General features: G+C 35.2%; 1 protein-coding gene across 1 annotated transcript; it reads left to right on the top strand.

Moving 5' to 3' along the window:
• Positions 1 to 4,316: 4,316 nt before the first annotated feature.
• On the top strand, positions 4,317 to 5,129 carry LOTGIDRAFT_174277 (hypothetical protein; the record flags this gene model as incomplete). Its single annotated transcript, XM_009052605.1, has 1 exon — positions 4,317 to 5,129. The coding sequence occupies one exon, from the start codon at positions 4,317 to 4,319 to the stop codon at positions 5,127 to 5,129; it is 813 nt and encodes a 270-aa protein (XP_009050853.1).
• Between the last annotated feature and the right edge of the window lie 7,947 nt (positions 5,130 to 13,076).

Raw genomic sequence — 13,076 nt, 5'->3', positions numbered from 1 at the left:
AAAAGAACAACCAGTTTTATTTAGTAAATATCTGTGCCCCTACCAGTCTACCGATAAATTACAGATGTGCCCGTAACAGATAAAAAAAAAAGTATTAACTGAACAACTAACAGATGTATTTCATTGCATGGCTATTTGGTACATCTGGAGAATGATCCATCACTAATTTAATCAACAGTATGAAAATAATTTGTTTATTGAAATATGTCAATGTATCTTTTATTTTTCGTAACATTGAAAATATTATGATAGTTATCAAATCTTCTGACTTTATTCAGGTTTGTCGTAGAAAGATAATTATAAAAGACCATAGCTGGACAACTGACAAATACATTTTTTGTCACATAATTCGAATTCCAATTTAATTACTAATACATGTACATAAATTTAAGCACAACTGCTTCATGTTGCATTTCTAAAATAAATCTTGTTCTAGGCGAATTTCTTGATGCTTTGGAACTATTGGTACGCTTTGCTCAATCATCGTAACAAACACGTATCAGTTCATAGATTTACTAGAAAAGAAACGGTGTCGATAACGTTGTTTTGTCAATAACGAGAAATTTGATTGGTTAAAATCTCAGCTAATTGCCACTTCATCGTATCATGTTTTATATTGAAGTTGACAATTACTAGACAAAACCATACAATGAAAAGTAGCAATACATCATTGTTCAAGCTTTTCAGCTAGACCTGGGTAAACAAATTGGTTCAAATTAACTAACATTAGCTTCTACATCGTGATAAAGACTGGTTTTAAAATTGACTTAGTGTCACTATGGTCTGGGATCTTCGTCTGTCTGTTGCCTCACAGGTCAAAATATACCTTGATTTTTCATCTCAATTACCTGTCAATGATTTAGATCTGACATAAAAAAGACATGACATAAAACAGACATCTTGTCATTAGGTTGGGATAATTAACCAAGTCTCGGTGTACTAGAAGTTGTGCACGTTATAGATCCCTCGACAGTTAAAAGTCGAAACAGAAAAGACTGATGCCAATATTGCAGCAAGAATTCCCCCTTTGAACTCTGCTTGGTTTTGTACGTCTGCAGTCAAGCGCAGAGAGCATGACGTAAATCACAATTTCATTTGATTCAATTCGTTTGAAGTCTTCTACATAGAGACTGCCTTTCTGTACTGTCTGTATAGATGCCCCTAAATGGATGGGAAACTATAAAGTGCCACATATTTGTATCGATTAGATCTGTTAAAACCAGTTAAAAGAAAATGCCCAGACAAATACAATCATCCAGCAGTAGGGTATTTATGTAACATGGTATTCTGCATTGGCAAAAGACGCTCAAAGAGCCAGCAAACCCTGACGTGTGTTCATATCTGGAGAGAAAAATAATTCATAAGTAATTAAACCGCTTGTTTGGATCGGCAGTTGAATACATTAAAATGTAAATTACGAATGAATGGTTTATCATAGTTTTCATACAATGCTATAAGAAGCGGAGATTCTTTTATACTGTGTATTATGGAATTAGTTTTGTGGTCTTCGTGATTTGTACTGAACCAAGTCCATAACTTAAATACAAGCCAAAGGTTAATAATGGTATACACTCTGTCATAGACCAGTTGGAAATGTAATAACCAGACTAATCATAAGTTGTAAGGTTAAACATGACTGGACTAAAGATTGTTTCAAAGGTATTGTAAATGGCTTCAAATTCATAAGAAGTCATCGCGACTCTTGATTGGAAATCTGATGTCGTAATCGACTACTACTTTTGTACCGAAACTTCTTTAAACCACAAGCATTAGATGCTGAGTACATTTATTGGAATTGTTTACCAATGATGACTTTATATTATTTATCTATTATATGTTTATCAGGCAATAAATGCCTTGAAAAGGCAGGGCATTTAAACGCTTTCAAATTATCCAAATGATATTGAAATATTAACCAATAATCATTTTTACAATATATATTAGTGCAACATTCCAGTAGCTGTTCCAAGGTCTCATGCAAGTTATCGTCTTGTAAATAATAAGCAGCTTATAGTTAACAAGTGGGTTAATCTTATATTCTAATTCGTTTTACCTATATATAACTTTAATATCAAATTTAATTCCTGATCAATAATCTTTTTAAAGGAACGTGGTCATCCGATTTTCAATTTATCTACTCTTAGAAAATTAGCTACCTCTACCGGCTTTCAGTATCAGTTGTAATCTTACATAAATGTAAACCAAGATGGCTCAACGAGCTTACGATGAACCATAATCAAAATTTATAACGAAGATATGCGAATCATTTCAAAGTTGTATATGTATGATGAGAATCATAGCCAAATACAATAAAAATAGGCAAAGCTCGTATTTTTTTATGTTTCACTATAATTATTTCATTATTACATTTGAATTACATAAAATATTTTTCATTGCGACCCAATATTTATGAATTGCGAATGTTTTTTTTTATTTAAATAGTTACGTTCTATATACGTTTTATTTCAAGGGAATGAATTCTCTCTTATTTCGTTTGACCATTGAGATAACTTATGATATTTTTTTAAAATCTAATTTTGGTCGACAATAATCCGAACCGTACAAATTCTGGTTTTGATAGTCAACTAACCATGATGAGTCTTCGGAGTACCGTAATTCGAAGCAATGCACGAAGGTACAATAAGCACCTTCCAATAAAAGAGTGTATCCCATAGATCCTTTGAGCTGAATTATACTTCCTTTCTTTCTACAGTCTTCGACCTTCTACGAACAGTTTCTCCCTATATGCCCCGTGCCCCCCTCCCCCATTCCTCCATAATTTTCTCTGCCCTCACTGCCTTTCTTTCCTTTGAAACTGTTTCTCATCTTAACGTCTTCTTCGCTGTTTCTCACCTCTAATAAATCTGTGCTCCTCTGCCTATCATACACCTACTCCACTCTGTCCTATGTTCTTCCTATGTCACTCTGCTTGTTCTATCGTTCTCTCTTCTTCCGTTTTCTCCACTTCAATAATTATCTTCTTCCTTTCTCTCTATTTCACTTTCTCTGTCTCTTCTTTCTTTCTCTCTACTTCACTCTCTATGTCTCTCTTTCTTTCTCTCTACTTCACTCTCTCTGTCTTTTCTTCATTTCTCTTTTCTCTACTTCACTCTCTCTGTCTCTTCTTCCTTTCTCTCTACTTCACTCTCTCTGTCTCTTCTTCCTTTCTCTTCACTTCACTCTCTCTGTGTCTCTTCTTCCTTTCTCCCTACTTCAATGTCTCTACGCCTTTGACTCTTCTTCCGTTTACTCTGTCTCTACTTCTTTTCTTCCCCCTACCCGTAAATTATACAACTCTACTTCCATTACTATCCTGTAAGTTCAATTTGAGAGATCTAATATTTTTTATGCTAAACCAGAATCACAATTTATCACGAAAAACCCTCATCCATTGTATCTAACATTACTATTATATTTGAGATCCTACAACCGGAACATTTTAAATTTGCTACCAAATTTGTATGCAATGCTAATCAAAACTTAAATTAATCAGCCAAAACTAAAAGTTGTTGCTAATCAAGTTGTTAATTCTAAATTGAACCCTGTACAGGCAGTGCACGTTTTAGGTAACAGACGGAAATATTTAATTGTGTGGTGGGTCAATTTCCATTCAGTGTCACAATATAAATTTTCACAACTTCCCTTTTCAAATTAATGACTTTTTACAAGATCTAATCTGTAGCTTTGAGTAGGAGGGGCCTATTACTGTTACTGGCATCCCAGACGAAACTGTTATCAATAATATAGCAGTTGATTTAAATTAACGTTCAGGTGCTATATTAAGAAGAAGACCACACACATAAAGTAACATCATCTATTCGCTTCAAATAATCCATATCTACCGGAACGCTATATATACCAAACTATAAATCATGTTGGAAAAAATTTTAGATTTAGATTCTTGAATTCCAACGAGTAGTACATTAACACAATATACATAATAAGATGAAGATGTCGACATATTGCTTGCTTATTTCCATTTTTGATACCAAATTTGTTTAAATATTAAAATTGTTTAGTGTTTAGTCTTTGTGTTTAGTTTTATTCTCTTAATAATGCTGGGATGTGATCTTGCTAAACATTGAGATCCAGAGTATATCAATACATCTTATGCTTCTTTGGCTACTACTGAAAGGCGAATTTGTTTGTGTCTCAAAATTCGAAATAAAATTTCATTATTGCAGCTTTACAAGTGATTTGCGATCACAAATGCTCCTAACTTTAATGCTTACAGCCCTACAACTTACATGAGTGAGGAATATTTTCCTGTGAATAATGTAAACGTTTTTTTTTTATATTTTCAGGTTTGAAAAAGCATGGCGAGTAATTCACCCTCACATAAAGACAAACTAACAGTGAATAATGATTGTTCAGATAAAAATAGCAGTATTATGAACGGACCTCAAAATCAAGTGCGTCGTAAATCTGGAATGCTATTAGAACTTCGAGATCACGATGAGGATGATTTTGGACCTGAATCAGTAAACTCTTCCAGAAGACCTTCCACAGCTTCCTTATCCCGGTACAGATCATGTCCACAGTTAGCATCAGCATTAGTCAAAGCTGAATCGCCCGGAAGTGACACAATGCAAACAATTGAGGAACCAAATGACGATAATGGAATAAACGCAACTTGCAATTTCCACTTCGCAGATGAGTCAGACAGATCAACCACTCCAACACCACCATCGACTCCAGGCAGTAGGCGTAGTAATAGATCGTTTCATGATCGATCTCCTTCCGGTTGGGACCCATCATCCCCGAGTTCTACACCCAAGTTAAACAGACGGACTCGGAAAGACAACAAATTTGATCGCCTGCCTTCCACTGACAGTACTTCAAGGGAGGTAAATCTAAGATTACCTTTACGTGAGGACAATAATTTAAAAATGGATAAAAGTTATAATCGTGATTCGAAAACTTTCTCCGATCTTTACGACAGTCCACCGGAAGTCAGTATTGATTATCGGTTCAGTGAAACGTCAGATGATGACTCTGTTCGTTATCATGGACATAATCACGTAACCGACGACGGTCATGACAAATGTGAGCGTTGGTTACAGACCCTAAAATTGAGCAGTGCTGATAAAATTAAATCGAGAAGTCAAATGCAGCTTCCAAAAATGTGATTCTGTGATATTTATTGTTATATCTGGTGGACGCAAGTGTTATTTTGAAATTTATATTTTATTGTTGTTGTTGTCTATGCTTGTTTTAAAAAAGTGATGTCTGACAAAAAAATAAATGAAAACTTATTTTGTTTCGACGCCAATTCTTGTTTTTTCAAATAACCATCGTAACAATGAAGTTAAATACTATTAACCTGGTAAGTTTTCCCTTATTGCACACTACATAGCGTGGATCCTTTTAACAGCTAAAGTTGAAAACAAACCTATCATATTTATATGCATAAATTATCGCACAAATAGTATGGACTCATTTCGCGAATTAAACAGCATCTATATCCATAATCACGAAATTCAACATTCACTAAACTTCTTCCGGAAATCCTGTGAAAAACGTTCCTTCATGTCAGTGAAAGCCTGGACAATACTCAATATCTGGTCAAAAATTGTATCGATTTAAGAAGACGATGCAAATTGAAATCCTTCTCCACATTTATTTTGTGTATTTAAATCTCTTCTTTTTTCCTGAAAAAAGGAGGAAAAGCCAATTTCAGATGTCAAAATTCAAATCAAGACCCCAAAAATAGGCTAACAGTAGTATACAATAATTTACTGCAGAATAAAGACTGTGTCATCGTTGGATATGTACGGAAGCATATTAGGGCCATTCATTTTTTTGTTTTTGAATTTTCAAGTTAGTATGTTGAATTTTCAAGTTAGTAAAGACTTTTTGCTGGTTCAAGAGTACATTTTGTCCCCATCGATTGACATTTACAATTGTGTTATGGAAATTTAAAATATATTTCAAAGTTTCAGTTGTGTCTGTTTTCACCAATCGTACCTTAGACTCAGAAACGGGAATTAGCAAAGTCAATCAGTAATAGTGTTCACAGCTCACCATCAAAATTTGAACCTTCAAACCCACATGTGCCCAGAATTATCCGCGTTTTAAAGTTAAGAGACACTGCCATATATAGAAAAGTCATCTATGGAAATAGGAAAAGAAATTCCTAGTATGTTCAAGACTCAAATCAACCATCCAAAATGGCACACTGTTAAAGTTTAATATGGTTAAACCTGCAAAGACAAAATTTAAAGGGAATAAAACATATTTGAATATAATACATTATGTATAGTCCTGATATTGCACGAAAATTGCATAATCCCTTCAAATATACCCCATACTAAAAATATTACTTTCTAATAAAGTCTATATATGATGGAGACACGTAGTCCCAAGAAAAGACGAGTCGTCATTTAACTGTCGAACGCGGACACACATGGATTTAGACAGTGAGGTGTGTACATAAATTTCCTTTCCTAATATTCTGCATATGTCTTGGTGTATGTGTTGCCGTGTGTTGTCAGCATGTACAAATAGCTATGCTCAATAGGTTACAGCAGTTACAACATGATAAAAAAATCATTGAAAACGTCTCTCTTTTCAACAACGTTACTAAATAATGAAATCCTTCATAAAACCGTTAAATAGAACCACATGGCCAACGCAAACTTTTTCCTTGCATTTCATAACTTTATTTGATATTATTTTTTTTAAATCCAGGTCATGTCGTTGTGACATCTATTTTAGTTCTAGTTTTGTATGGCGATAATGGGGCGTGAAAATAATTACAAAACCTGACAGTTAATCCAGGGTCAGTAATAGGACTGGTATAGTTTCATTGTTTATTACTAAAAGAACACAGTGTAATGTCCTCGGTTTTCGTGGCCGACGTTAGATGACATTTAACATGTGTGTTTTGGAACAGCTGCCGAATCGAGGATATTTGCTTTTATGTATACAGCACTAGTGTCCTCTACTTACAAGTGCCCAATAGCTACCTGAAGGTAACATACGCAGTGCTAGTATCCTATACTTATCTAATGGTGATATAAAATGCTTGTGTCCAAAACTTATCTGATGGTAAAAAACGCAATGCTAGTATCCAATACTTACCTGATGGTGATATACAATGCTAGTGCCCAATATTTACCTGATGGTGATATACAATGCTAGTATCCAATATTTACCTGGTGGTTATATACAATGCTGGTGCCCAATATTTATCTGATGGTCATATACAATGCTAGTATCCAATACTTACCTGGCGGTGATATACAATGCTAGTGCCTAATACTTACCTGATGGTGATATACAATGCTAGTGCCCAATATTTACCTGATGGTGATATACAATGCTAGTATCCAATACTTACCTGATGGTGATATACAATGCTAGTGCCCAATATTTACCTGATGGTGATATACAATGCTAGTATCCAATACTTACCTGATGGTGATATACAATGCTAGTATCCAATATTTACCTGGTGGTTATATACAATGCTAGTGCCCAATATTTACCTGATGGTGATATACAATGCTAGTATCCAATACTTACCTGATGGTGATATACAATGCTAGTGCCCAATATTTACCTGATGGTGATATACAATGCTAGTGCCCAATATTTACCTGATGGTGATATACAATGCTAGTGCCCAATATTTACCTGATGGTGATATACAATGCTAGTATCCAATACTTACCTGATGGTGATATACAATGCTAGTGCAAATATTTACCTGATGGTGATATACAATGCTAGTATCCAATACTTACCTGGTGGTGATATACAATGCTAGTGCCCAATATTTACCTGATGGTGATATACAATGTTGTTAGTGTTCTTTACTTATCTGATGTGAGATCTACCTAATTATATTTTCTTTTTCGTTGCTTCCCCGAGTTATATCCATTTGAAAATTGAAATTTTGATTTTTAAAGAATTGTCACATGACATTATGTACACATTGCAAAATATTCTATTTTTTGTATTATGTATGATCTCCTCTTTCCAATGATGTAAAATATACTATGAAATGCTAAATTCAAACAAAAAATTTACTTCTTAAGGAATATTACATGCGTTTAAGTGATCTATATATAAGAGTTTGAATGACTAGATATGTTAATGATGATTGTTAGATATATGGATGACGCTCTAATAAGTAACGCACGCCAAATGCTCCACATTTCAGGTATAGGCTCACAAAAAAGACAATGGCATACCATATTAATAGTATCATTATGAAATTTATAAAATACCTATTAAATATTTTAATATTCTTTTCATTTAATCGATTGCGTTGTGGAGAGACATCATTGACTAAAATGAAGACCGATATCAAAACAAATTTGAAATTGTTGACAAAATTACTGACTGAAGGTATGTTTAATCTACTTTTATATTTTTTGTTTTTTACTAAGCAATTTAACGGGATAAAAGGCATACAAATTGGTTTATGAGCTAAATTTTAATTTTCCAGAATTAAAGCCACTTCTCCTAACTTCAACAAAGACTATGGACTATCTCTAAGTTGACCATTAGTAAAAAAAAATACACTAATTGTAATCTACGAAAGTGCATGAAATGTAATCTACGAAAGTACACGAATCGTAATCTACGAAAATAAACGAAGTGTAATCTACGAAAGTACATGAATCGTAATCTACAAACGTGCACAAATCGTAATATATAATTTAAAATATTTTTAAAATCATTGCGTAGAATCAAATAGGTATCCTGGATAATTCAAAATGATAATACCGGCAAAAGTACGCACCTTTTGAATCCAGGAGAAGGAAGATGGGACTTTCTTAAAATTGAACGCCTATTTTCTGTCCTGAAACGAGTCAAATCGCGAATACTTCGGTTTGTTAGTGCTGTGCGTGGTTTATTTACCCTCCATGGTGCAAAAACGATTAGACTGCTGTCGATGGCATACGAGCGGCAGATTTGCTGGTCACCTGAATACGATGAACTAATTTTTGAAAAATTCCGGCAAGAGTCTCGAGGATAATCCCGGTTTGGGCGCCGGCAAACGTGAAGAAAATGGTAGCAAAAGTCCCATAAAATTCGCTATCAACCTGCCACATAAGTGAACATATTGCGTTACTTAGGCGCGTTTCTAATAATATAATCTATTGGCTTGGTGATGATTCTTCATTGTTATTGCGTTTATGAAGATATTATAACGCTTTTCTAAAGACATTCTCGATTAAACCATGCTCGAGGCAAGCCGACCTTAACATGTTCTGATCTAATTTTCTGTAAGGAAGCATTTCCGGTGTGATGTTTAACTGTCAAAAGCACTTATTCAATGGCTAAACTGAATTATATTCTGATTCTATGCTCTTATTAAGAATTAATTTATCTTAGCTACCATAAGTAGTTAGAGTTTTGCAATATTGTCTGTATTTAAATGTTTAAATTGTACAAAAGGCACAGTTGTCTAGGGGCGCCAAAACGATTTCTGCCACCAGAAATTTGGAGCCACCACGCCACTGGATGAGGTTTCGGTCGAGTTTGAAATTTGTAATAATCGGATGAACGGCTTAGGAGTTATTGCCTTGACTTTATAAAAACGCGTCAAGTTTGGCATGTACACACGAGGCTGCAGTTTTCATCCGATGAATCTTGATCATCTTGGTATGCGTGTATTTATTGATAGTATCTCAGTCCAGTGCGAATTTGGTAATACTCACTTTAAAGGCTTTTAACTTTGTAAAAACACATCAAATTTGACCTGTAGGCACAAAAGAATGTCATTTCTGTCAACTGCCAGTGAATGTATTTTACCTTGCCTGGCAGGCTATCTTTGAGAATGTTGACTTAGAAGATATACGTAAGTTGCGTATTGCAACGGGTTATTTAATGAACATTATCATCTATAAGATTTGAACGACATAAACATTATCATCACTTATATTATTCTAGAACAGGTACTCAAAACAGTCTTGAATGGCCAACGTGTTGAGACCATGTCTAAATCCGTTCCTTAACAAATACAAATCAATCTGCTTTAATCACATGCTACAAAATAAACCTTTCTCATCAAAAACTGCTATTTCAATTTTAAGGACAGTCTGCAAATTTTTCATTATCAAAATCGCAGTGAATTATACCCGAAAATATTTCTAAAGTATGTTATTTTGATCTATGTATCTACTTGATCAAACTGAATTTGTTTTAAAAGGTTTAATTAAAAACGGAGGGTACTAATAATTAATTAAGTAGTTTGATTAAAAACTGAAAGAGCGTAGATATTCTAAACGGTTTTTACAAAATATAAATCAAATCTCGATGTTTGCTTGCGGATGCAAAACATATCCCTTCAAATCAGATACTCAATATTTAAACTTGAGTCACTTTACCATACCCGATCCAGTAGCATCGAATCGAAAATTTACATAATTTCGTGAAAGAAATGCCCAAAACAATTTGTAGAAGAGGCAAAAATACCACTCGATTCACAGCATATCAAATTAAAAAAGACAAGTCTGTATCTTATTATTTTAACCATTCAGCGTATAAAAACGTGATTTCCCGGAAGCTGAAACACACATTTTGGAGAATAAAACTCTCCGGTTTAATAAAAGAAATCGGTTTGAGTGACGCCTTTTACATGACTATAAATAACTTGTGATTGGATTCTTCTTGAGAGTTTGGTAGAGCTTGGACTGTTTCTGCTCGAATATGTCAACCATGCCGTACTTTATTATTACTGTGATTTTACATTGTGAAGACACATTTTGTTTATAATATCAATTTTACTAACCTAGATCAGGGACCTGACAACCTCCTTTTTCCTTTTACTGATATTCACAAGGATGTAACATCCAGAAGTTAGTTCTGCTTTATTCTTTATTTAATGTTTAAGTCAGACTTCAAAGGTCCTTATGAAATATAAAGTTTAGCTCACTGGTCGCCGGCTGAATTGACTATATTTGTCAGACAATGTGTTGACTTTATAAACAATAGGCGTTGGTCAAAAGGACATTCTAATTTTATTGTAGGTCAAAAATTTTTTTTTGCTCAAATTTGTGAAAACTATACACCAATATCTGGAGAAACGAATCTGAAAGATGTAACTAAAACCCAGCTGATAATTTTTAAACGACAAAAATATTTAAAAGCATTACGTTACGTTTTTAAGTTCGTTATTGGAAGCCGTTAGTAAACTACTGTACGGATTTGAGTAACATAAACGTCCGGTAGATAAATATGTCTCCTACGTATTCTAAAAGTTTCAACTAACAACATGAAGCCATTATAACTATTTCTAAAACCGGTTCGTGTCAATTGCGTAAGTTTTTGTTTTACTTGTTATAATTTTTCACATCATTGTTAGCGTTATTTATCACCTAAATATATATTTTTGCATTTTCCATCATAACTTTCATCTTACTTTATATATCCCCAAACCAAGTTTGACTTATTTGCATAATTTGATCCCCACATTTTCACGCTAGCATATACAGTTTCCTCCTGTTACATTCGCTGTACATTCCCTTTCTAACCTCAAGTTATTTTCATTATGCTCCCCCACTACAACAACCACTGGCAAGAAGTCAGACATAGAAACACAAATCGTCACCAAACCAATATCACATCGACCTCAACCACTTACCAATCGCCGACCACCAACCAACCCATCCAACTATATCCCACCCCATCGCCGACCTACCTACAACACAGCCTACCAATCCAGAGGTAACCAACGACCTGACCAACAACAGAAACGAATACCAGCCCACCGACGCCAACCAGTCCCCACTCATAAGGTTAAGGTGTTCTTCCAAGTTTTGCAGTGCCTCCATCATTTGGCAATCCTTACCCTTCAACAGCAAGGCCAACCAGCGTTTAACTTCAAACGCAAAGTCTCTGAATTGGATAGTTTTATTCGTCCAGCAATGAAAACATCATCTGTCGACGCGAATATTAGATCCTGATTGACCATTACCAAACCACACTTCAAGAGAAGCTGACCACCATTCGTACCAAGTCATCGACCGCATCGTTTCTCATGCCCTGACCTGGGCCCGTCGCTCCTATGGGAAACGTCTCACTCAAGCTGTAATCATCAAATTCTACCAAAGAATCAACGAAACAAAAACCACAGTAACCATATCTCTACCAACTGAAATGCACACTACACCTGCACCATCTAGAGCCACCACACTACCCACCCAAACCCCTAAACGAGCCCGAATTCACCTACTCCTAGTCCAGCAGGCATAGGTAAACACTCTAGTAATGAGGGCACTCCCCTTCTCTTTTCACTTTCAGACTCGTCTTCCCCTTCCACACCATCTGAATCTTCACCACGTGAGCCAGGATCCGCCAACCTTTCTTCCTTCTGTGCGTTTTTGGACCAACAAACCACCCCTCAGTCTCCATCCAAGTGTATCCAGACCAACTACCAAACCAGTACTAATCACACCGTCGACAACCATTATATCCGCTACCAAACCCTATTATCACCAAACCAAGGACAAATCATTATGGAAGCTACCTGCTCTAAAGAAATCTACCTTAATTATTGGATCATCTAACCCGAATCGAATTACCAAAACCAGTTCAGACACTGAAAAACATTCTTACCCCGGTGCCCACATACAGTCAATCTTGGAATCATACGACCATGATCCCTAACCTACTACCATCATTCTTCATGTAGGCCTCAACAACCGTGATCAGCTAACAAAGACCTCCTTTAACCAAGCCCAGCACCCTCAACAACATGATGATGGAGTCCAGTATCAACAGCGCAACAAGCTTACCACCCTACGAAGAAGAATTCGAACCAGTTGATAATCTTCATTGGTCTCCAGAAACAGCAAACAGCATTTATTTGTTTTGGATACACCAGCTTCAAGCATCGAGTAAGTCTTTAAACTAATTACTGAGGATAAAAATACTGAGAGGCCACCGCTAGGCCAAACTGTAGTTAACTTGAGCCGCAAAATTCTCACACCCCTTCAGAATTCAATCTTAGACCGTGGACTTAAGTTTATTCCCACACCAAAGATAGCCAACTTAAATTATCTCCGACCATCCATTGAACGATTTCAACGAAATCTTAGCTGCACATATTTTTTCGAAAC

Source organism: Lottia gigantea, assembly GCF_000327385.1.
Source record: "Lottia gigantea unplaced genomic scaffold LOTGIsca_189, whole genome shotgun sequence".
Classification (NCBI taxonomy): Eukaryota; Metazoa; Mollusca; class Gastropoda; family Lottiidae; genus Lottia; species Lottia gigantea.
This window is presented reverse-complemented; position numbering and strand designations above follow the sequence as displayed.